Source organism: Anopheles bellator, chromosome 1, assembly GCF_943735745.2.
Source record: "Anopheles bellator chromosome 1, idAnoBellAS_SP24_06.2, whole genome shotgun sequence".
Lineage (NCBI taxonomy): Eukaryota > Metazoa > Arthropoda > Insecta > Diptera > Culicidae > Anopheles > Anopheles bellator.
The window spans coordinates 21,204,460-21,230,506 of record NC_071285.1 but is presented as its reverse complement, the minus strand read 5'-3'; the positions used below and the strand labels follow the sequence as shown (position 1 = coordinate 21,230,506).

At 48.9% G+C, this 26,047-nt stretch overlaps 2 protein-coding genes across 2 annotated transcripts; one reads left to right on the top strand and one right to left on the bottom strand.

Moving 5' to 3' along the window:
* The first annotated feature begins 134 nt into the window (after positions 1-134).
* LOC131216276 (U4/U6 small nuclear ribonucleoprotein Prp31) lies at positions 135-2,039 on the top strand. Its single transcript, XM_058210726.1, has 5 exons — positions 135-580; positions 648-852; positions 920-1,174; positions 1,241-1,604; positions 1,673-2,039. Exons 1-5 carry the CDS (start codon positions 205-207, stop codon positions 2,009-2,011), a joined length of 1,539 nt encoding a protein of 512 aa, XP_058066709.1. The 5' UTR covers positions 135-204; the 3' UTR covers positions 2,012-2,039.
* A 1,488-nt stretch (positions 2,040-3,527) lies between these two features.
* Positions 3,528-24,354, bottom strand: LOC131205306 (kinase D-interacting substrate of 220 kDa). Its single transcript, XM_058197352.1, has 10 exons — positions 24,266-24,354; positions 10,549-10,680; positions 10,080-10,478; positions 8,477-9,896; positions 7,359-8,345; positions 7,106-7,271; positions 6,801-7,031; positions 6,029-6,614; positions 5,583-5,618; positions 3,528-4,694 (listed from the first exon to the last, which is right to left on the bottom strand). The coding sequence occupies exons 1-10, from the start codon at positions 24,311-24,313 to the stop codon at positions 4,239-4,241; spliced, it is 4,461 nt and encodes a 1,486-aa protein (XP_058053335.1). The 5' UTR covers positions 24,314-24,354; the 3' UTR covers positions 3,528-4,238.
* Positions 24,355-26,047: the final 1,693 nt, after the last annotated feature.

Below are 26,047 nucleotides of genomic sequence, written 5' to 3'. Positions count from 1 at the left end.
TTGTTATGTTGTGATCTCTTTAATACATCGAATTACACTCGACAGAATGAAAAACATCGCTTGCGTAGGCTGCTATAGAAAATGACAGCTGTCAAAAAGATCAAAACAAACCGGTTCTGGCTTTGCATCGCAGAGATTGCACCGAAAAACCAGCAGATTCTCGGTTTTTATCATTTCAAGGACCAGATTAAAACATTCTGAAGGATGTCGCTCGCGGACGAATTGCTGGCCGATCTGGAGGATGACAACGACGACGTTGAAGAATTGGACGAAGCGAAGGAAGAAACGAAATCTGCTGCTCCAGCCGATAATGGTGAGCGTGATTCGGACGGCGAAGAAGAGGCCATGATATTCGACGTGAAGGATGAACCGATGGAAATCAATGTCTCGGTGGCGTCGATACGAGAGATCTGCAAATTGCGCGACTCGGACCGACTGGGCAAGGTGCTGTCGCAGATCGAGATGTATGCAAAAAATCCGCGTACAACAAAAGAGATGATTGGTAACGTGGAATCGGACCCAGAGTATCAGCTGATAGTGGAAGCCAATAACATTGCGGTGGACATTGATAATGAGATCTGTAAGTAACACCTGGATCCTGTAACAACTGGCATCCTGAAACTCATTTTATCCATCAAACCCTGCAGCAACAATTCACAGGTTTGTCAAAGATAAGTATCAGAAACGATTCCCGGAGCTCGATTCCCTCATCATGGTAGAAATGGACTACATCAGAAGTGTCCGTGAGCTGGGTAATGATCTCGATCAGGCGAAGAATAACGAACGGTTGCAGGAAATCATAACGCAAGCTACGATTATGATCGTGTCCGTTACGGCATCAACAACGCAAGGGTAAGCGCAAGATTGAGGTTTCGACCAAAACACGTTTCAATCTGACGCTGGTGTTCCTCTATTTTAGGACCAAGTTGGAAAAACACGAACTGGATCAGATCTTTGAAGCTTGTGATATGGCGGTAGAGTTGAACGATTTCAAAAGCAAGATTTTCGAATACGTCGAAAGTCGGATGACTTTCATCGCTCCGAACATGTCGATGATAGTTGGCGCATCGACGGCCGCCAAACTGGTGGGCTTGGCCGGTGGACTAACAAAGCTTTCGAAAATGCCGGCCTGCAACGTACAGGTGTTGGGGGCGCAGAAAAAAACACTCTCCGGGTAGGTATTACAGTTTTGCGGCTCTGGCGGGATCAAACGAACCTCATTTGGTGCCGTTCTTTCTAGCTTCTCGAAAGTGGCCATGCTGCCGCACACCGGATATGTTTATTATTGTGACATTGTGCAAGACACCGCACCGGATCTGAGGCGCAAAGCTGCTCGTCTAGTGGCGGCCAAATGTACGCTGGCAGCACGTGTCGATGCTTCCCACGAAAGTCATCTGGGCGAGATAGGTCAGCGGTTCCGGGAGGACATAGAGAAGAAGTTGGACAAGCTGCAAGAACCGCCCCCGGTTAAGTTCATCAAGCCTCTGCCGAAACCGATCGAAGGTGGCAAGAAGAAACGAGGAGGAAAGCGCGTTCGAAAGATGAAGGAACGTTACGCCATAACCGAGTTCCGTAAGCAAGCGAACCGCATGAACTTTGGCGATGTAAGTATTTCGCATTTGATTTAGTTATCGCTGGTACGACACTGCAAGTGAATTCCATTTTCAAACAGATTGACGAAGATGCATACCAGGAGGATCTTGGTTATACACGAGGGACGATCGGAAAAACGGGCACCGGGAGAATCCGTTTGCCGCAGATCGACGAAAAGACTAAGGTGCGCATCAGCAAAACCTTGCAGAAGAACCTACAAAAGCAGCAGCAAGTCTGGGGGGGCAGCACGACGGTCAAGAAGCACATCTCCGGTACGGCTTCCAGTGTTGCCTTCACGCCACTACAGGGGTTGGAGATCGTCAATCCGCAGGCAGCGGAAAAACCGACGGGCGAAACGGGCGCAAAGTATTTCTCCAACACGTCCGGCTTTCTGTCGGTTGGCAAGAAAACTACGTAAGCGATGACGGACGAGACGGTTCAAGATTCCAAATAAAGAAATTAAATGTAAATTACGAAACATAACAAAACGATTTTCTATATTATCTCTTATAAAACAATAAATACAGTAGATTGCGTTTGAAAACAATAGGAATAGGGGCACAGAACTGTCCGGAACTATCCGGTAAACGGCATTTCTAAGACACTAACTTCTCGCTTTAAATGGTCCAGAGAGCCCCAAATCGGAGCTCTATCGCCCGTTCTCCCGATTTATCGATCGAAGTTATCTTGAATACAGTCCACTCCATAAAAGTCCACTAAATTAGATTATATTTTCGAGAAATATATATTACAACACGAAATAGATCCTGGCGAAAGGATTCCTAAATTTAACCAACACTCTCGGTAGATATGTCTGCAACACCTTGATGAGTTTTTTAATGTAATTGTTTGGCCACTACTTTCGATAAATCGATCGAAAAACATTTTTTTTCGTGTCTATTACAAACAATTTACAAGAAGGGCATATTGTGGGGATCAGACGCGAGTATTTCTGAACCTCATACACGGGCGGCCCTTCCCTTTACTTGGCTCACGATTATTTTTCCTACATTTAAGACTGTACCACAATTCAGAAAAGAAAAAGACTAAAATCCTTATCACTCCAGTTCCTTTATCGAATCCGTGCTTAGCTAAAAATAGAGAAATGGAAAACAATCTGCGATCTCCGTAACGATCGTGCTCCTCCTGGAGGAGTCACTTCTTCGCTTCCGGTTCTATGAAGCTGTACTGTCTTTTCACTGCAACGGTTTGAGAGATCAGCAAAAACAGCGAACATTGGGATATTAAATCCAAATTACAAAATATTTTCGCAATTCACAAACACACTCAGACACACACAAACGCACACAAACATTCAAAATTACCTCAACTTGCCAACTCGACCTGAAGAGAGAGGTTTGGCTACAAACGTTGAAGTTGCGATCATGGAGATAACGGAGGCGAATGGTGGATGTCACGTGAAGGATGCTCACTTACCGGTTAGCTTCGGTTTGCTCGCTAACTTCTCATTCAGCACCTCGACAAAGGTGGGCGTTAGATTTCCGTCACTATCGTACATCGACATCGTGACACGCTTCGCGTCGCCCTTCCGTATGCTGCCGGTCGGTTTGAGGATCGATGCCGTCTGCTTTGGAACCGGGATCGGAGAGCTGCAAACTGATACTGATAAAGGGTTGGATATAGGTTGGACAGGAGCCAAAAGAACGGAATGAATCAAATCGAATCGAATAGTTCCTTGCCTGGCAGAGCAGCATTGCATTCAGTATTAGTAGAGTGCATTGAGGGACTTTTTGAACAACCACAAAGATACGACAAAACGGCAAACAATTGCAAACGAAAAATGCCAAAAACTATACGAAACGATGGGTAATAATGTTTCAAGGATGGCATGCGATGAAAGCTAAAAAAATCAGACGTCACACTCTGTAGGATTTACACATCTTCCCGCACCTCTCGGTTCTCTGTACAGCCGGTTCGTGGATTTATTGAAACAAGTTTTCTCAAACAGCTAAACATACAATTGGCCTAAACAGTTCAACGTTTCTCTCACTATGCTTATCATTGGTAATGTTTTTCAAAAAAAACTCTAACACAATTCCCAGGAAAAACGGTTCGTTATACCTGGTGTTCTCTTTGTTTTTAAGTACACGATCATAAATTGGTCTCTACGTGGTTTTGGGGCGCGTGTGTTTGTGACTCGTTTCACTTTTGTTGTATCCTAACATTATTTATCAATTCGTCTAAGGGAAGTGGTATCAATTCTGCTAGGGGAATGTTTGATTACCTCCACGATTCTAACTAATCGCTAAACAAACTCGCTAGTAATAGTGGCAATAATTGTAGTATCACTTTGGATGTACCGATTTCCTCGATAAGAGAAACCATTAAACCAATACTTCTTACTTTGTTCGCGTGCTACTCCTTCACTTCTTACGCTTTCTCTGCCGCTCCTACACTATCGGTTGGTATCGTTTGTCAGTGATCCTTGCGTGCACGTTGCGTCTCTCTGGTGATTTGCGAGAGTGTAGGGTGTTTTTACGAAAGCCACGGCAAAACAACAGCAGTTACAGCACAGCACACGACACAACGGAAGTAACAACAGTCAGCACAACGACGACAAACCGGTGCATGCTGGAACCGGGTGCCGCGGTTGCAAGCGGCTTGGCAAATCGATTCACCATGAGTTAGAGCTTAGTGTCGTTGATGCTGCCGGTGGTAGCAGTGCCTGTGGTAACAGTGGGTGACGATTGGGCAAGAATGGATGGTGGTGGAATGATCACGACGCTGGTCAACCCACCACCATCGCCATCGTGCAGGCTGTGCGAGCGGCTGTGGCCGACGGACCGAGGCAGCGGAAAGCGGAGCTCACAGTCTCCCTCATTACCGTAGCCTGCCGCCGCATCGTCGTCGCCATTCAGCGTACCATTGCTGGTGGCCAGGGCGGCGAGGTTTGGGTTAGTAAGATTGTAAGTGAAACGCGGCGGTGAACCGATTTCCGAGCTCTCGCGTATTGGCGCCAGGTTGAACTGGCTAAACATCTCACCGGTCGGGCTGGGCCGCTCGCTGCTAACCACGTCCTCAAAGGCGTCCTCGTTCAGCGTCTGCAGCGCACCGCAGATCATCTGCTCCTCGAGCGTCACCTGTAATCGCGAACCCACGCGAGCCAAAAAGGAAACGGAAACATTAGTTCTGATTCTGTTGATGAGCACCGCGAAGGTGTAGCGAATCCTTCGTTTGATGGGGGGACGAGTTTCAGTGGTGAATCGAACTAAAAAATCATTGAAGGGTAAAAACATTGCGCTCAAAAACATTATCGATATAAATGGATACAAGGCACAGGGATCGAAAAGATAGACTTCACCGCATGTGAGAGACCAAAATGAGACCAGAAGATGCAGAAAGTTTCGTTAAGCCTATAAAATGGTGACAAGAAAACAGTGAGTCAACCAGAAAACAGTCCATACCATAGTAAGTTTATGAAAAAAGGTGTGAAAAACGTTGTATCAAGCGTGATTTAAAAAAATATACCCTCACAATTACCCTATCGGGTTGATAGCAGGTTTCATGCGGGGTTTTCGTTTAGAATGTATTGGGTGTTTTCTATGTAACGATAGAAATTAAGCATGTTTTAAATACACATACCAGGTTTCCTAATTGACAGACAATATAATAGAAAAATGTGTAGCTTAAATGTGTATTAAGTTACAAAATGTCAGATCCATTTACCTACACACTGAATTATTTGAAATGGAAGGGAAAAGCATTAAAAGAAGAATGAAAACACACAACACCTAAGTGACAAAGTTAACAAAAAACCACATGACCACACACCACCGGGACACACAAACGGTAGATGGTAGTAAAGAATACTTCGTTGCTCAGAATCGAATTCGAAACCGCGGGTCGCGCGAACCAAACGGGATCTACACTAGGAGGGTAATAACACAACATAACACAGCACCGAACTGGTTAACAAAAGAATTTTAGACACAGGCGGTGGTTTTGAAAGGTTTTTTGGCGAACGTTACCTGAAGATATTCGTAATCATGCACTTTTGCCGGCTGCTATTCCGCGTACGCGCACGCAAAGGTGTTTATCGGTTGAACACAGTGTACATTAAGCATGTTAGGTGTCGGTTTTTCAAGTGAAATTTTTACAACCGAATCATTTTCATTGTTTGACATTGGTGCATCGTGTATTTTCAAATTCATTTGTTGAGTTTGCGAGCATCCGGCCGTAGGAAGGAGTTTTAGTTTTGTGCATTGTTGGCATATGTTTTCATGAATGTTTGTGTTTATTTGTCGTTGGCAAATTGCGCACGCGCGCGTAGATAACAAAGAGTGGTGTTGGTGGGTCGACGCGAAGTGGTGTTTGTAAAAATGTAGTCAGTAAAACGAAAACACGGTCAGTTATCGGTTAATTGTTTGAGTGAATGCGAAAGTTGGCCAGGATGCGCCACGAAGCGGTCGCTTACCTGTTTCTCCAGCAGATTCTGCGACTTTTGTCGAATCGGCTGGAAGCTGCTCGAGGCGGAACCGAACGGTGTGGTCGGTTGGGTATGCGGATCCTGTAGCTCCAGCGAGTCGCCCGTACCCTTGGCGAAGCTGGTGGTCTTTGAAAGCTTCCGTGGCGGCGGCGGTTGGCTAGTTTTGTTCGATTCCCGCAGTGCCGTTATGAGCAGCTTAAACATTTCCCAGTGCCCGAAGCTTAGCTGAAGGACCGATTTAAGCTCATCCAGATTGCAGTACATCAGCACACGGCCGGAGATGGAGTTTTCGCGTAAAATAGGACCGGTACGCTCCATTGCGGGCTTGAGATCGCTCACTTGCCCTAGCAGGTCGATCAGTTGTTCAACCGTCAGACTGGAAAGCTGCACGTTCGACAGGTCGATGTCGATCGGTGGCGGAGTCATCGAATTCAATGACTTCTGATGTAGCGAGCCTCCCTTCGCTTTCCCAGGCGCACCGGGAACCCCTGCGCTGGCCATGGAATGCTGATCATGCTCGTTGCGCTCCACGATGAGTCTACCCGGCAGTGTTTCGTTCAGCAGTGACCCGGAACTCGGATTAAGCAGGTTGGCCAGGTTTTGGTTGTAGTAATTCATCAGTGCCATTGCCGTCGGTTGTGGGTTGTAAAAGTTTGGCCAATGCGCCAGATTGCTTGCGTGGTGCGGCGTTGGATGCAGGATGCTTCCCTGGTTGTGCCGCGGGACGTGCGTAAATCCGGTCGGCTTCGTAGGTGGCAGCACACTTTTCATCGGTATGATGATTCCCTCGTCTTCCATCGCTTGTTGATCCTCTTTGAGGACCTTGCGTAGGTAGGGATCGAGGTTAATCGTGAAGGGCAAGAATATGCGCAGATCCGATACCAGCAAATCCGATTTGTGTAGCTGCAAAAAGGCGTCCAACTTGCGCTCGTCTCGATCAAGATCTAGCAATGCCACGGCTTCTCGCAGGCACGTCAGCTTCGGACGGACTCTGGAGAGGAAAGAAACCGGCATTATTATGAGACGATCATCGCGCATCGTATTCAATCACCGTTGCAAACTTACTTATCGTACACTGTTTGAAGTGAAACTGTGTCATCGATGCTGTCGCCAGCTTGATCATGCTCGAGAACGATCATACTGGCACGCAGTGGCCACTGTTCCGTAAGGTTGATCCACGAACTTAATCGATACCAGCTAAATTCAATCTGAAAGGCTTTCAACAAGCGGACTACACGCACACCAGTGAACAAAAGGATGGAAAAGAAGAATTCTTCATTCAATCATTCACAAATCGAAGCACTTGTTAGTAACGTACCCGTGATGTAGATCACATTCATTAGCCTTCGCATGCTGCGCGGGTTCACGTCGCTGAAGTAATCGTCGGTCAGAATGATCTTCGACAGGTCCATCGGTGGGTTTTGGCCGAGCTTGTGCAGATTCGAACCGATCGAACTGGCGATCGAATCCGAAACGCGTAGCTTTTTGCTGCCACCCCGTGAAGAGCTTGGCATGGCGCGTAGTTTTTCCTGCGAAGACATAATCTCCGACGCGTTCGACAGTCGGCGTGCTGAAGCCGAGTGGCCCAAATGGCTGCCGGTGGGCTGATCGTCTTCCCGGCCCATGTCCGGCATTGCCCTACGGTACGCGTTTAGAGCCGTATTCTGTGCCCGCTGAACTTTGCGCAGGCCCGAGTTTTGCAGGTAAACCGGGAGATGGACGAGATTACGCAGAAAATCATGACCACCGATACCACCTTCGGTGAACAGGCGTCTACTGTTCGCTTCGGCCGCCTTCGCGATGACGTGCGGATCAACCGCCAGCAGCAAAACGAAGGGACGTTGCGGTCCAGACAGTAGCGTTTGAATGGCATTCAGGATCGTGAGGGTGCGCTCGGTGTCGCACGAATCCAACGCATCGACTACCCCGACCAGACGGCTCTGCTGGCTGGTAAACGCGTCGAGGCACCGTACCATGTCGGCCATCAGGCTCACTTCCGCCCCGAGGGCCGTCAGGGGAGCAGCCTCGTTGCTCGAGAACGCCCGTTTCAGGTGTTTTCCTTGCGACATAAAGAGAGCACCGATCAGCTTCGACCAGGCGTGCAAATTGGCGATGGCTCCAGCCAAAAGAAAACCGAGTAACACGTAGATTGTTACCGCTATCTCCTCACGGCCCTCGAGTTCGTGTTCGGAGTAGATGATGGAGAGCGATGCCGTTGCCAGGATACCCAGTATGCCAAGCTCGAACATGATCACCACGGGCATGCAGCACATCTTACGCCACTTCCAGCCACCGTTTGCTTTCACTGAAACATCGAACACGTAAAAGACAGGAAGGGTGAAAATCAGTCCAACGATTGTTAACTATTTCATGCTAAAGGCTACCGGAAAACGAGTGGCATGATTACCAACAACTCCGCATCTTCGGTGTACTTACAAGGACGCGGTCGAAAGGCACGATATAACCCTGTAGCCAGCGAGCCATAGTGGGCTTCGATAGCATCGAACAAGGACGCCAACATCAAGGCCATGGCGGCGTCGCCGTTGGGGGCCGCACCACTCGCTTCGGCAAAATGAAACCGCACCGGCATCGGTTGCTGATCGTTCTGAGGGCCAGGCGGATGGCAGAACGCCACCTGCAGAATCAACCGCAATCGGCCCAGCTTCCGCGACATGCCGTGGTTCACCGCGTACAGCCACTCAAGATCGTAGCGGCGATCGAGGAACTTAAACAGAATGTCGAGGAAGTAGATGAGCAGCAGCAGTGTGACGGCCGTCGACAAACCCCAAATGTAGCTCCACGTAGCGAGCCCCACCACGGTCCCAATCACAATGGCCAGATGTAGGCAGATGAGAAAAAACAGCCAGGACGCGTTGATCGGCGGCTCGGACCACGAGTGGGCGAACGTTTTCATCTCCTCGCGCAGCTTCGCCAGCAGAAAGCTTTTCCCGCTGCCCCACTTCGCGTACAGCCCGACCGTGATCGGGGTGGTTAGCGTCGGTTCGCTCAGCACATCGGCCAGCGCCGACGAGTACAACCCGTACCCGAGCATCCCCTCGGAGTCCTCGTTGGCGTTAAGGCGCCGATTGCCAAACACCTGCCCAAGGATGGTCTTCTGGTGTGTTGCATCGATCGCGTACGGCGTTTCGCCCTCCTTGTTCGACCGATACAGCAGCTGACCGTACTTCGGGTTGCTGAGCAGCGCCTCGACGATCGCCTTCGAACGGGCGCGCATCGCCACGTGTAGGCAGGTATCGCCTCGCTTGTCGGTCGCCCCTACTTTCGCCTTCCGCTCCAGCAGCATCTGCACGATCTCGAGGTTACGGTTGCGAACCGCTCGTAGGAGCGGCGTATCGCCATCTTTGGTAGAAAGCTCCAGGTCCGGGTTCGACTGGAGTATAAGCTTCACGATCGCCGTGTGGCCCTTCTCGACGGCCGTGTACAGTGCAGTCTTTTTGTCTTTTCCCTGTATTTCCACGTCCACGTGACGCTTCATCAGTATCTCCACCACGCTCCGGTGGCCACCCTTGACGGCGTTGATCAGCGGTGTGTCACCTGCCCGATCCTGCACGTTCAGGTACGCTCCGGCACCGATCAGTGCCGACGCTATCTCGGTCTGTCCTTCGCGACACGCGATCGATAGCGCAGTCATACCGTCCTTATCCAGGGCGTTCGCGTTCGGTTTGCGTTCCAGCAGAAGGGTGACACACTCCTGAAAACCTCCACTGACCGAGACTAGCAGCGGTGTCCAGGAGTACATTCCCGCCGTGTCGACGTTGGCGCCCGCCTTCAGTAGTATGTCCACGATCTCCGCCTTACCCTTCCGGCAGGCCCACACCAAGGGCGTTGTTCCATACTGGGCGAGTAGTGAGAAAAAGCAATTATTTCACTGTACTTTGAAGATGAATAAAAAGTAAAACGGGTAAGGAAATTCGGGATTCCGATCAATGTCAATGTCTCTTGCACTTGAAAAATTATTGAGAGCTCCCGTAAACTGCCTCCTCCGTTGGGATACTATTGCGATGACGCCACAACCTACCTTGTCACCTACGTTCACCTTAGCTCCGCCGGTGTTCACGAGCAGCCGCACGATCTCGGTGTGACCGCGACCGGATGCCCAGAGCAGGGGGTTCAGGTGGTAGTTGCCGTGTGCCTGCACATCGGCTCCGCGCTGCAGCAAAAGTGCCACCACGCTGGTATGGCCCTTGTACGAGCTCCACATCAGAGCGGTCCAGCCGCCCATATCACGCTGCTCCAGTTCTGCCCCATTCTCCAGCAGCAGCTCCACAATATCGACATGACCGGCCTTCGCCGCAAAGTGTAGGGCGGACCAGTTGTCCAGATCCTGCGCCTGTACATCCGCGCCGCGGGCTAGCAGTTCCTTTGCGAAGTGGGAGGCACCACGTCCGCACGCCAGCATCAGCACCGTCGTGTTGTTCTGGAACCGACAAACGGGGAAGTAATCAGTAACGGCGCTCGTATGCAACATTTCACTCTGTTGGCCTTACCTCATCTCGATCGTCGACCTGCAGTTGGCGGGTCCCTAGGAATGTTTTCATTCCAGCCAGATCATCTGTTTCCAGGTACTGTAGGAGCGTACGGTGTCCTAAGGATCCCATCGAATCACACCGGTTCAGTGCCTTGTTTTCAGTGCGGAGATAGGTAAAGGAAAGTTAGAACATCGTACATCGTGTCGTTGATCGAACTGAATACTGTTGTGGTTAGATCACGATCACAAAAATTGAAACAAAATATCTAATTCCTAGAGAGAAAATAAAAAAAAAACGATAGCCAAACCACGTCTATGGAAACCGATAGCGGTTGCCATTGATAAGGTTGTTCAAACGGCTCTCGGCACGTGGAGCATTTTTGTAAACTTTCTGCGCTTGAGGCATTGCTACTAATCATTTGCACTGCTATTCTATTTGCGGCTGGCATAGAACAGTGGAAAGCAGCACTATTTATCAGGAATTGAACACTAACAGCGCGCAAATCCATCGAGCTTATAAGTTGAGAGCGGGCAGCGCAAAACCGAAAACTCGTAGAGTCCAAAATTTATTAAAGTAGTGTTTAGTAAGGTCTGGCTAACGGCTAATCGATAAAATTTAAAAAGTACCATTCGTTCAACTAAAACTTAAAATAACAATTCCGTATAAGTTATACCATTCATCAGTTGAGAGGCATTAAAATTAAGATAACTCCGTTTCGATGGCATTCGCTTAAAGAAGGGATCTTTTTTGGTATGCGCCAGGTGTTTCCTTGGAATGTTGTTAATTCGATATAGCCAATCGGATCCGATCGTATATTATTGATCATTGTTTAGTGATCGAAACCATTCTTTAGTAACGTTTCTACTACTTTGAACAACAGCAACAACACACAACAAAACGCGTAAACGGCTCGGCAAACTACAACACACATAGATGTTAATAAGAAGAAAAAAAACAGATCAGTAAATCAGCAATCAAATGTACCATGTCGTTAATAAGTTTCTATTAGCCTTAACGCTCATATAAAGACCTTCTCAACATTCAATTGCAACAGGCACTGCCATTCCCTGAAGGACATGCAGTTAGCTGTTAGAGTACCAGCTTCTTGCTCGATGACAGAACGAATTGGAATCGGACAGTGCAGAAGGACCAGCTACCGGTCCTCTTGAGATTTGGCTCCAATTTATATGGCAATGATTGCTACAGACGACCCTCGGGCCGCATGGGGCGCAAACCAAACCTGACGGAACATAGATGCTCTCCGGTGCTGCATTTCCTAATCGGGCAGACGGCTAACGACGACGAATGGTGCTCCACTCGGACCGTTCAGGTCTCGTTTGTAGCGTGCGCTGCCAATATCGTGGCGGATAACATCGCTCCACCGAGAGTTGATGATGAGTCAGAGACACCCGAGCATAGAGCATACCCAATGGCACCCCCTGGCAGACCCTGAAGCGGTTTGCTGATTTTCTTATTGGCTGATTTTCCCACCACTAGAAGAAGATGAACGAGGGTCGAATAGGGACGTCAGTGGAGCCCGCAAGAGCCTGGCCAACCGTCCGGTCCTCGTCGGGGCAACAAATAAAAAGTGACGACCTTTTGGGTCACCAGCGTCACCAGGCCACGAAGCGCCAAGGCAGGCCCGACCGCCGGGAGACCGTCGGTATTTGCGCAGTAAAATTGCAACCTACCACTTACCATATACCGGTTGGTTGCGTCCTGCAGACCACCGGGGCCAGGTTCGCGTGCGCACTAACAAGCGATCGATATGGTCGTCCGCTCCGGTGGTGTGCATGATGACATCATTAGTGGGAAAGGCAAAAGAAAGACAGAACGGCCGCGGGCCCGATCGGAGCACCGGCACCAGCTTGTGGCCTTTGCGGTCAAAGCCTTGACTAGAAGCCAGCTAGGTAACTCTACCGCGAGCCCAACTCCCGGCCCGCACCGGTCCACCGAGAGAGAGGTGTTCCGGTTTTCGCGTGGAATTACCGTGCTCACATTGAGCCCGTAATTTTATATCGTTTTACAAATGGATAATTCTACAATTTTGTCATCAACCGACCCCACCGACGATGATCCGGCACCCCGATCTTACTTTGGACTCGTCCTCCTCCTCCTCCTCGATCGGAGGGTCATGTAAGAGCTGGCTTTTGTTGGCTGGCCGCGGTGGTGTATTATGAAACACACGCGTGCCCGGAGGATGGCGTGCACCTCGCTGATGATGGCGCGAACGAGGATCATTTTAATTTAATTTTCATGTCAATCAATGCCATTACGGCTTAAGTCAACAGGCCCGATCGATTGAGGCGCTACCAAGTAGTACGGAGTACGTAAGCAATATTCGAAGGTTCATTGAGTCGAAGGGTAATTGCCTCGTTTGTTACAAGTACTAAGCACGAACCACTGTTCGCAGTACTAACATGGAATGGACAATTCTCAAACCTCAAATTAATAATTAAAATCCACAATTTTTTGTCTACTCCGGAAGGTTTCAGCACATCGAGATTTTCTACTGTGAAAGGTTCCTTTATTCAAGGAAGAGAACTACGAAGAAGCCATTGCTGTGACTTTTAGCTACGGGACTAGGAAGCCTATTTGGTGTACATTGAAGGATCTAACGTGTTGACAAATAGTCCAAACCACTACAAGTCGTGTTTCATGACAGTTATTGGTGCACTATATTAATTTGCCATGATCGGAAACTACATGGCCAGGCAGAAATGTTTGTTTCCCATTAGCAACTGATAGGCGCCGATAGGGATCATTTAAGCTGTCCATTATAATAATAGAAAACTACTTCTCGTGCCAGCCAGCAAACCTAAACACGCTCCTAGATATCAATCAATCGGGCGCGAGAATGATCACGACTGGTCAGTGAAATCGCCAGGAGGGTTGAGCGAAAGAACCGCAACGGTCTGGATACAGAGTGCGCCTGGTGTAATAGCCCAGTTCCCAATGGCGGCTACCCTCCGATTCGATTAGGACCGCAAGCAGCAGTTCCGTTTTTTATCAACGACTGATTATACTTTTAAATTATCCCTTAATTAATTACACCACGCCGAGCCGTGCCGAGTTTCTATCAGTCCAACACACCCCCATGGCGCGCTCGGTTAACCCGCGCGCCGAATGTCCGTCTGGCCGGGCGCAAGGCCAAGACGTCGTACGCCCGAGCCGCAGGAACACGGCCCACCGACGGCCCGTTCCTATCGCGATAGCGCCACAAAAGCCACTCTCTGCAAAAGGGTGCACAATGCAAATCGAACGAAGACCGGTCCGTTGGGCCTGCTTCTAGGTCCGTGGTTGACCAAAGCTGCTGCGCACGGCTACCGTGCTCCGAAGCTGTCGTACCGCTAGACCGCGGACCGGATCAATGTGTGTCGCCCTGGTTCCTAGAAGCCGCCCAGTAGCAGGATGTCGGTACTGCCATGCACAGCCATGTTTACAGAAGGAGTTCAGTATGCGCAAGGTCGTTTAAGCCGAGCAATCATTCAACGATCCGGTTAGGCCGGGATCCCTAAGCAATGAGTCAGCCTCCTGCATTTGGATACAGTTTTGAGAGATGGACGTACGCAGAATGTTGTGGAATTTTTCTTTACGAAAACAACAACAACATAACCCGCCATTTTCGAGATTTCCACAAATTTTTAATGGATTAGTCAAACCCCTTTGCTGTGTGCGTTTCATGTGCCCATAATTTATTATTATTATTTATTATGATAAGAACAGACACAGCCGTATTGAGGCCAATCATTTGTTGAAACCAATAAAATTGCTACGGTCACAAGACACTCCGACGTAACAAGCAGTTCGTGACGACATTAGCGTGTCGTAAACTCGATCTCGTTGGTTTTGATCAACCCTTAGATGCCCGACTGTAACAAACCCAAGTTCGACTGATCAACACAACTTGGCGGGCGTTAGAAAGAATGTTGATGTTTTGTCATATTCATCTCTCTTTGTATTGGCAAACAAAAAATGGAAAAGTCAACTTCCGCCAAATGCAGAACATGCCGATGAAAGTTCACGATCAGAATCATGATCCTCCGTCTTTGCTAGTGCATTAATCCCCCGTTTTGAATTTTTTTACAAGTCCCTGTGATGATGCTACTGTTCTCCTGGTGGAACACAACTTCGTCCAAACGGATCCTACAGTCAGTCGGCAACAGAGTTACGCTGTTCCGGTAGATAGGATTTCCTTTAAGGTTTACTTTGTGTATAATATATTGTAATTCATTTAGTTCGCTTAAATTTCGTATTAGGTGTACAGTTTAATTCGTTCAAGCTGTTCTAAGATTGTAAACTATAAAGAAATGCCCCAACTGTTCCCAGCCAAGAAATGTCATATTTAAAATTATTCCGATTAGGGCCACGGATTTTCATTAGAGTTTTCTAACAAATATTAAAAAAAATACTTTATCTTATTCGACACTCGATCAGTACTTGTACGACTCAAAAACCACCACCGTCACAGCGCAGGGTTGGTCCGACGGATTCCCGAATTTATGACCCTGCCTGTGCGTAAAGGGAACGCGTAGAAAGTGGCTGTAAAAAATCATGTAACGTACGTGCACTTTCGAAGACCGCGTTATTCGACGGCCATACGCTTTGAGGCGCTGGACGTTCAGGATCAGCTCGTCGCATCCGATTACTTTCATCTTGAGACACCGGACACAATCACCGGGTAACGGGGGAACTAGCGCACACGCCACCACACGCCAACCAACAACACGCTCACAGCAGCGGACACATCTACTTTGTTTGCACAGACACGGAACACCCGAATACTCGCGTCACCCGATAGCGTGGGCAGGATTTCGGAGATTCCCACCGAACCGACCACAAATCTTCCGTTCGTCTTCTTCCGTTTCCTTTTTCTTCGTCCTTTCTGCCTTCTCCCACTGGATGGTGGTACCACTGCTGATGAGATCGGTCCCCCGCTGGGGCCACTGAGAAGCGCACTAAACGGTGAAAAGGTGCACATCGTCGTGCAGGTTGCTTGTATTAAGCCTTGTTCTCGTTGTATTGCCAATTTTTTGGGTTTTCTTCACTGTTCGTCGTACATCCCGGGCCCGGACCTTCAGTGGGGGGCGGGCGGTAAAGCAATAAATTATATCACCTCTGATTGCCATTTTGGGACGATCGTGATCGTGAGTCCTTAATCCAACCACGCCGCGATGCAGAATTGGGAAAGACGTGACAAAGCGTGTCAAAATGATGCAAATTTATTGGGTTTCGTAAAATAACTCCCAGCGAGCAATAAACGAGCGGAGGCTTCCCTAACTGATAGCGCTTAATCACGTTAAGCCTCGCCAATTTTCTTGTTCTTTACATCGCAAACTCGTTCCTGGACTTCGTGGATTCGAACGCTGTAAGACGCTCATCTGTTCGAGCCGGTTTCATCGGATTCTCTAACACAATTCGCTGGAACACATTAAATTTGGGATTTTATTTTTTGAGCGGGAAAGCCCATCAACAATTTTAAATGCATCCGGTACAAGTTTCAACATAATTGTTCATACTTCTGATCCGCTCGATACGAGTTCGATTTAATCATGCAAACGCCAGCGCACTCTCTTAACGGATTTAACGAAATTCATTTGCTTTTTTCTCGTTCATTTTAAATGGAATCATTTTAACGAGCCAATGGGGCGAGCCCCCAAAACTTGTTTCTTTTTCAACGGATCATCTAAAATGGGCACAGCGTTGGGTGTACCGTACAGTATCCTGTTGGCCCATTTTTCACCATTGATTTCGAACGCTCCACATTTAGGGTTTGCTGGTGGCAGAATTTCTGGCCTGTTTGGCAGGCAACGTTAGGAAAACAAGAAAACTAAGCAGACAAAAATGTAAACTTTAAAAGTAAGCAATAAATTAACATAACATTAACATAATCCCTTGATCCAGATTAGTCGGTCAGAATTCCGAGCAGTCGGTAACGCTCACCGTTGTCACGCAGCTGGCCATAGGTTCAAATCCCGGGACCCAGTTGTCACGTGGCTGGTCTTGGGTGCGATTCCCAATACCGGGGCGGGACAGGCTAACAACCCTGCCCGAAAAAAGCCACGCCGTTACAGAACGCAACAGAGAAGATTAACATTGTCTCTTGGATAGACGAAGATCAGAAGAAGAAGTCGCCGGAGAAGTGGCACGAGCTTAAAAAATGCCAAAAGGTAACACACTAGCTTAAAATGCTGAATCAATTAAACTTTCGCACGATTATTGCCCAAAATTGTTCTTGTTTTTTTTGGAACAATTTCCACAAATTAGTTTTGTCCGATCTCTCAACAATGTTCGGCGAATAGGAAAATAACATTTTTTGTGCGACGACTAAATCGGTTCAAATGTTCCAAACAAACGGGGTAGCGGAATTCAAAGAAAAGCGCAATAAATCATTCGCAAAGCAATAGCGCCCGGCCCACACCGTATGTACGACGAAGCAGCTGAATAAACAGGTTAAGAAATTGGTCAACACAATTTGAGGACAAGCACAACACACTGTACCACAACAACAGAACCCACAATTCGAACACTGGCACACCCCAAGAAGGGCACATTCGTAACTACTCCGAGGACACTTGGGAAGGACTTCGTACGGACACGGACACCCAACTCCAATATCAGTGGCCGACGCGTGAGGCACACTAAGGAGACCGTGGCGCACGCTTTGGAGCGTCCCAAGACTGTTGTGGCCACCGTGGTACTTCCTTTGCCTCGCGCATCTTGAGCACGACGGGGAGAGAGAGCAGCGCGAGAGCAGAGCTCCTTAGGCACAACACCAAACACAAGAGCTGCTCAGGGGTGGCAGAATGGCGCGCAACGGAAGTGCACCGAAGGAACGCCACCACGCGCGCTCGGGCACGACCAGAGTCAGTTGCGTTCAACCGTTCGCGTACGACTAAACGCTGGTACCCGATCCCCACGACCGATCCGATCTCGAGCCCGATCTCCGGCTCCGTTGGACCGGCACCACCGGCGTTAGGCCCACGAACGAGGTGAGCTGTGCTTCCGCTGCTGTTACTACTCCACGCCGCTAAGCCGCTTGGCAGAAAACAGGTCCCACCACCAGCTGATGGCAACGAAAGCGGCTTGCCGGCCCTCTGGCGGCGGGAATCGAAACCCGAAAGAGATCTCGCATGATGCTCGCTAACTGACAGACTGACGAGCCCCAAAGGCGAACGGACGTGATACCATGATGTATGGGCAGAGAAGATAGCGGACCGTGCCTCCAAAACCTGCCAACTGGTTTCGAACTGGTTTCGTTTTTTTGTATTCACTAAGGGGAGCGACCTAAGGCATGATGATAGCCAGAACACGGCGGAAGTCCTTATGGCAAGCCGTTTCTGAAGCAGTCGAATCTTCTGGTTCGCGCACGATCTCATTGATCGCCGCTGCCAACGAACGTATATTGAATAATCAAAATGATTAAAATTCTTCTATGTTGGCTTCGCTAACGGAGGAACATGACATCGTGTGCGTCACCCTTTGGAACGAAATAAATTCTTTGTTAAGATTAGACAATTACTAGTTCTGCCTTTGCTCTGCTTTTCCTCCTTTCCGTTTCTAATGGCTTATCGTTAGAAAGTTGTTAGAGAATGATCGTTGGTATACCTATTCGATTTTTTAAATACTTATGAAGGGTATTGATAAAAATCAACCATATTAGATTTGTTCTGTTATTTAAAAAATTACAATCAAAAGAACCGATGGCAAATATAAATTAGTCATCAAAATTTCTAACATCGTTCTTCAAAGCCTTATTGCGGTGCTAATTCAAATCATCCAAACATCTAATCATCCATCATCTAATTCAAATCATCCAGTCATCTAATCCAGCTAATCCAAACATTTATCACGGGCACCTCTTTCGGTTGACAAGATTTCATGCTTGAGTGGGATGAATGTGTTTCTCGAGAAGGTAATTTCATTCAAAGGGAACCTTTCAGGTGCTTTTTTGTGAATAATGTTGGTCACGATGCGTTTCACTTCTAACACATTGAGCATAAAATCCGTCGAAGTGTTTCGAACGCAATGCGCCGTACTTGTGAGATCATTTTTAAATTTGTTGGTACTATTCAGACAGGTGTGATGTTAATATAACTGAATCCCTTCAAACTTCTTCCAATAAATTCAATTGAAAAACACGCAACTGATTACAATCTTTTTACTCGATGAATATTACAAAAATCGAACAGAAATTGAGCAGTAATCGACAGAGAGTGTTCAATTTAAACTTATTGTCTATTACGTTAATTTAGTACTTAACACTCAATTCAAAAAAAGGCAAGTAACTGTTCTACAACGGACGCGGAACCAACAACGTCGCCCGAAAGAAAAAAAACATTTTTACAGGAGCAACAGAAGATTAACATTGCCTTTGTTGCAAAAACGTCAAAATTATAAATACACATCCGTGAAATTTTCAGTGTAACGTTTATTTTTGGTATGGCACCAAATAGAATCCAATTATTAGATGATAAGAAAGTTGTTTGCAACAAACATTGAACTTGAGTTATCCGATTAACTTGAACGAGCCTGCCGCAGAACTTGAAACAACAAAAAACGACACATGAAGTAATCGCATCGAAATTCCGAAGCAATAATACGATAATTGCCAGTGAATTAGTCAGACACAATAATCAGTCAAACGATCGACATAGTACTAGTTACTAAGTAGTGCAACGCAATTCAAATATTCGCAATCGGTATCGGTTTGAGCGGCACAGAGAGATGATCAATCAATCCACCTGGCCCAGGAACCTAGTCTATAAATCTTGTAAGGAAACGAGAACTCTAATCGATTTGAAAGTCAATTCGGATGATGAAGCGTGTGCTGGTGCTGCCGGGTGACCAGTATGCATGTACACCATATTTTAAATGCGTACAAAGTGTGTAAATATGGCAACCCGAGCGCCTCCCGATATGAGAGCTGTTTCTAGCGAGCGACTGTTCTAGCACGTGGCCCCACGTTCCTGAGCAGAGCGCGTGTTTCCGGGTGGCCAGTGTTGATACATTTGTTGCCACACAAACAAGTATCTCGTGAGCAGAATAATTTAAAATCCAATCCAGAGCTGTGGCGGACCATTTTTGGCGCACTGTTGCGGCACCACAATGAGTAGCATTCTAAAGAGCGCCACCGATAAATTGGTTGACCGCCATTTGTTTTGAGTTGCATTTGCATCGACGCAACACGTCAGAGCAGTGCAGAGTTAGTGGTGCCGAGAACGTCGTGCTAGCCAACGGTATGACGTTGGCGACATACCCCATTAACAATCTCTGATGGGGGATGGTAAGATGATCGCGTTCCGAGTGCTGCGTCCGCACATCCTGGCCCGAGTCGGCAAGAATGATCAAAACATTGTAACCCACTCTTACGGATGCGCTAAGCGACTCAATTGGCATGCTTTAGGGACATTCCACATAATAATTTGCTGTTAATGTTTCGCTCGAATGAACTGACGGTTAGAAATGTTTGTTGTAACGACCCATTGCCCATTGCGTTGGGCCGATGCCAGTTGTAGTCACCAAATGAACTAAAACTGTTCAACGGACCAAGAGCAAACAGGTACGGGCTACAGAAGACTGAAGATGGCAACGTTTTCCCCGGTTTTCATCATGATTACATCATTGTAGTGGATTAGGTAAACAACAGTACATGAATTTTTTGATTCAATTATAACCAAATTCGATAGTGTTCGTCAATAACTTTCCAATCCCAAATGCAACACAGAGTTACAAACTGAAAGAAGAATCAAACGGGTGCTACGAGAATGCTATGACAACCAAATCATAGCGCGGCTTTACGAAACAGACAACATCGAAGGAACAGTCTAAATAAGTGCACACATTAATTGATTAATAATAATTTATTTGGGTGAAAACGAAATAACTTTGATAAAGTAACAAAATCCACGACAACAAGGCTGCTCGCAACGTTCAACTAGTAGTAAAAGAGCAGTAGAACAACACACGATACAACAACACAGAATACAGTAGAACTAAAGAAAAACCAAAGTAACAACAAACATTTAACAAACAAACAATAAACATTCAAACAAAACACAGCTACACACAAAAAGGTTAAAGGGCTGACAACGTGAAACGACTAACAACTGTATTAAAAGTAGAGTACAAAACACGAAAAAGGGAAAAGCCTCAAAAACGGTGACTCTCGTTCTGTCGAAAAGTTGCCGAAGAGAAAGAAACAGTAGAGGGGATGAAAAGTTCACTATGGCAAAAGATCGATCGAGAGCTAAAGGAACGAGCCAAGGAGAGAAAGAGAGAGAGAGAAACAGCTAAATAGGGCAGGATCACGAAACGTCAGAAAGATGCAAAAAAGTGACAGCAGCAAGGCACGGTGGCGAAAGGAGGTTAATGAGACAGAGCGACAGAGAGTGTGAGAACAAAGTGTCAAACAGGATGTTCCTAGTTCCTAGCGGCAGCAGCAGCAGCAGCAAAAGTGAGGCAAAACACACGCTCAAAACACATGGATGCTTGATGACATGGAACACAGTGGCAGAGGCAGTACAGTAGAGGGTCTACTAGAACTAGGACGTTGGTAGTGATGTCGGGGGAGGAATTCTTTTCTAATTTTTTTTACGGGCGGCGGGCGGGTGATAATGCTCTGCTTGCTGGATGATGGCGGGGCGGGTGTTTTTGGTGTTACTAGCGAACTCTGACAAGGCTTGGTAGGTACCGTATTGGAGTGGCGTCTCATGATCGCGAAACTGAACCGCCGGTGACCGGTGTGGTCCGGGTCGGCGGTGCTGGCCAGCAGGTTGCCCGGGTGGTACGGCGAAAGCGAGCTCGTTACGACCAGCGAGGGTATGCGGAGCCGATGGTGCAGTAGCCGGGTCGGCGTACCGCTTTGGTGGTTGGCCGCCGTCGGTGCGGAACCTACGGTGGGTCCACCGAGTTCGGCGCCGGGACCACTGCTGGTGGGTGTGGCGGCGGCTCCGTCAGCCGCTGGTCGCTCCTGTCCATCGGCCGGAGAATCGGGTCTAGCTCCATCCTGCGACTCCTGCGGACGGTCCGGCGAGCTCGGGGTGGTAGTCGTGCTGCTGTTGTTGTTGTTCGTAACATCTAGCGCGCTCTCCAGTAAGGCGGTGTCCGGAAACGACCCATGGATACTGCTGACCAGGGCCCGCACATGATCGTAACTCTTGCCGTTATCCATGTCAAGACTTCAAGGACCAAAGCGATCCGTGCGCCCGGCAAAGCGATCGCCACAAGCAGCGCCGCGGTGTTACGTCCGGTGTCCGTCCGGGTCTCTTGGTTATCCTTCAATCGCTGAGTTGGCAAGGTGGCGGGTCAAGAGCGCAGCACATGCAGCACAAACTGGCAAGATCGCCAAGCTCGGCCACTCGTCACCCCGCGGCAAGGTGACAAGTCGCTGACTTCGAAGTCGTACTAGGCACAAGGGCGGCGACACTCAATCTTGGTAGGCGTTGGAAGGCGTTGGGCGTTTGGCCTCCTGACAACACACACATACACACCGAGACACACACTATCACCTTGCCTCCTCTTCTCGTCGTGGATTGGGGACGAAAACACAGAGAAAGAGAGTGTGACAGTCGAAACAACGGTTAGCACAGCTGAGCAAACGCAACGCACGCCGCTGGGGAGCGGGTTGATCGGATGGAACGGAACGGAGCACAACATTGTCTGCAAAAAGAACACATCGGGGTCTAGGGCGAACACGTGGCGACGGCGAGGGGGAGAAAGAAATAGGGTATGGTCAATCAAAATTGGGTAGCAACGAGCTCCAGAATCCTGGCACGCACTAAATGGACGGAGCGCAGCTCGGTGGAGGCAATAGGGCTGCAGGCGTTACTACGGGCGGTTAGTGTGGTGACGATCACGACCATGGGGATTGCGCTAAACGAGCGGGAGAGGAGGTTAGGGGGCTAGCGCTGGACGATGCATCCACTCTCAAGGCCACATGGACCAGGCATGTTAGCGGGGTATGAATGAAGGTTGCCAGTTCTCCTCAGTTGTCGGGGACGCCTCGATCCTTGGCCACCGGTTTCCGGTGCAGGACTATCGCGGGTCTTGGATTAATGCCTAACTGACTATTTGTTTCGCTAAAAGCAACGACGAATCCACATCGAAGTCAAGTTATTTGAGTGGCCATGACGATGACTAAGGCAGCACACTACCGCGCAGAGCGAGAGTGATCTATTCTAGTGAAGCTTTACTGAGCGTGCTACAGAGCTAACGGAACACGAAACTAGTATCTGCTAGTCAGCTACCGGATGAGACAGCCGTGGGACTACCTACTACTGTAATTATGAGAACTCACGGAAACCAAAGTCACGAAAACTCTCACTCGAGAGCAAAGACTACTACCAATCTACTACCACGTTTTACCAACTCGAGCGAGCGCAGCAACAGATGTACAACAAGACGAATCGTTGTGGAATCGTTTGTGGTTCCGTTCGTGATTAGAGCTTTACGCACGATGACGCGCGGCTAATTGTGGCTAAGAGAGGGTCGTGCTTCACACCACGGACACCCTCGGAAGGAATACTGACAACGACTTGACGACATTGAACGTGCGGCGCCCGATTTGAGCATAGACTCCAGAATGCACACATGCACAAACGGTGTAGCCACGAGGAGGTTGAATCGGTTCGTTCGTTGAAGAGTAACACACCGCGCTCTGTAGTACAGATCATCAATAATCGGTTCGGCGGGGGGTTTTAAGTTAATTGAATTCAATTTTGGGGCGCCTTGAAGCGACATGTGGTAATGTGGAACTATGGTTTTTGAGGTGCTCGATGAGTAACGCTAATGTGTGGATGCTGTGTGCTAATGTGACAATGCTTGAAAATAGTCCGCGTAAGATTGATTGATGGGAGTAATGATTCTCGATTCTCGTCGACGTGTCACGGTGTAGAGTGTAGGTCGTCGGTTCATCGTCAACAACTTTCGAGACATTGGAACCCGATGCACCGCAGAAAAGCCTCATCTCAAGGTATACTGCTACCATTATGCATCATTCATTGCTACCTTCCAGGCAAAGGACACCGTTGCAAAAGCCTACCCTATAGGAAGTAATAAAGATAGGATGGCTCGCACCAGTGTGGCTCGTAAACAGCACAAGCGATCACGTGGGGTGGAAAGACGTTCAGGGCCCCCCGATTGGCCCCGTCGCGAGCTGTGAAGGGTATCCATCCCCGTGCATCACACGGATCAAATGGGACCCATCAAACAGCGGGCTGATATTGCTCGCAGTAACGTCCTCCTCCTCCGTGATCTTCGCCCATTATCTCCGGTCGGCGTTCGGAAATGTGTGGACTTGCTCTTCCCAGATAAGGACACCGTCTTCCGTTCGGTCTCAGCACCGCGCGTATCGGAAAGCTTCAGCACACGGGCAGCCCCTAACAAGCCGCTCTCCACTATCTGTGATAACCCTGGGCCCTTGTAAACAGTGCGCGACAGCGACGAACACGTATCATTTGCAAACAGCCCAACGCGTGATCAACGCGGTGTCGCTATGATTTTGCACTAATGATTACCACCTTCGGTACCGGTGCTGTTAAGGATGCCTAGCAGAGTGCCTAACGCGGGCCAGTAAAGAGCTGTAAACATCAGCCCCGCCCGCCCAGGCCCTCAGATTTTGCCCTCTCGGGAGCGGACCGTGCTGGCCAAAAAAAGGAAGTCGCTTCCGATTCTCGCCGCTTCCTGCGCTAATATATTGCTTATCCGATCCGAAACCCTTCTGGTCTATATTTACCTGATGGTGGTGCTCGTGGCCCGGTGAGCGGTGCTTGCTTTTAAACATGGTGCCGTGTATTTTAACTGCTATCGCCCGCTATCAATCAGTATCGTCGACGAGGCCCCTGTCGACCCCTGTCGGGGCACGCGATGCGGTTCTTCCTATTCCAATCGATTGGTTCGATGCTCCCAACGAATTGGCATACTTTCACTGGGAATGTCGCAACAGGAAAGCACGTCTTTCTATCTCGCTTCGTCGTAGGACACTACTGCCCGACACCCCGCGTACGGGCCCACTGGCAAGTTACACCGGCGAGGACACTGCAACGTTCCGGATTTCTTTTACAAACATCGGCGCCCGAGGACAACACCAAAACGCCACCACTGTGTTTGCTCGATGATAGCCGTGTTTCTTCGACCCGACACAAAACGTGATGGAACAGCGAGAAGACAGCGCGAGCGAACTGATTCTCACAACAGCAATGGCGGCCACTTTCTAGGCGATCTTCACACTGGCTGGCCGCTGCCACTGATCGTTCTGATCTTCTGAGCCGATGGATGGAAATTCCGACTCCGATGTCGTGAGGTCTGGGTCGTCAGTTCAAGCCCCCGCCCGGTCGAGCTCGAGAAAAGAACCGTGAAGGGCGCGACCAGTTCGAAGGGAAGCGCGGCCCGAGAACCGACCGACCGATCGTGCGCCCGTTCGTGAACTGAGACGGCAACGTCTCTCCGATACGCTGGGGACAAGCAACAGCCGCGGCGAGCGCGAACGGCAAACTGCTCCTCATCGCGGTCGCCGGCGGCGGCAATCGAACACACAACACCAGCCACGAGAAGGCGTGTATCTCACAGGGCCGGCCGCCGACAACGACGACAATGGCGAGCGATATATCTGTGATTAAAGATTCTTTCGGAGAGCGCACGAGTGTGCAGCAGCCAGCGCCCATTTGTTTGAGTGAGGCATGATCAGCAGGGTGATCCCTGACGGACGGGCGATGGACGATGGCTACCAACGATGACTCGCACAACGGTACACCCGCACACAGCAGCTCCGTCCGTCGGAAGCTCGGAAGAAAACATTCCGGGCGGGCCACCCACCAGGGATCCGCGGCCCGGCAACAGCTGACGACTAGCTGTGTTGTTATCTGAGCAAACAATGGGCTTATAGCGTTGGCGAGTGGAGGTTGTTTCATCGGCCGGCCGTCTCAGCGACACAAAGCTGTGGTCATCCTCGGCCCAAGAGCGTAGGCTAGAGGATGGACTTCATTTTCCGGCCGGCCACAACAAGAGCTATCGTAGCTATCTGCTGTGCTTGATAGTTTGTCTCTTAACATCTCCGTGTGGTGTGGAACGAGAGAAAGAGAGCGCCATCATGCTTGTCGAGGGCTGGCCGACATCCGTGGTGTTTTTGATCCCGTGTTGTGACAAACCGCACTGTAGAAACACAGTGATGAGCGATAGCTGCTAGAATATGCAACTCCGGAAGCTACTGCCAGTCGTGTCCAGGCCAGTCAGAAATGGCAGAAACTAGGCCAACAGAAGTTGTTCATCGATTTAAAGTCACTTTCTCTCCTGTGGCGCTGAGCTTTACACAAACAGACATCGCGCCACCGAACGGGCTCCGAATCGGTCCAGAGGGTCAGTAAAATATGTCCAAAAAATGCTCAGCATACCATAAAACAGATCGTAAAAAGTCGTAATAACAGCCGGACACTCTAGGCGATAAGGGGCACCGGGCTGGTTAGACCGCGAAACCGAAAACGTAGCCCGCTTCGGCTTTGCGTCCACACCATCAATAATT

Coding starts and splice junctions, on each gene's coding strand:
- LOC131205306 (XM_058197352.1), bottom strand. CDS start 24,313: ATGTTTAAAAGCAAGCACCGCTCACCGGGCCACGAGCACCACCATCAG. Junction 9,897..10,079: donor AGGTGAACGTAGGTGACAAG/GTAGGTTGTGGC, acceptor CTACTCGCCCAG/TATGGAACAACGCCCTTGGT. Junction 6,615..6,800: donor ATCATACCGATGAAAAGTGT/GCTGCCACCTAC, acceptor GCTTAATCCGAG/TTCCGGGTCACTGCTGAACG.
- LOC131216276 (XM_058210726.1), top strand. CDS start 205: ATGTCGCTCGCGGACGAATTGCTGGCCGATCTGGAGGATGACAACGAC. Junction 581..647: donor GGACATTGATAATGAGATCT/GTAAGTAACACC, acceptor CAAACCCTGCAG/CAACAATTCACAGGTTTGTC. Junction 1,175..1,240: donor CAGAAAAAAACACTCTCCGG/GTAGGTATTACA, acceptor CGTTCTTTCTAG/CTTCTCGAAAGTGGCCATGC.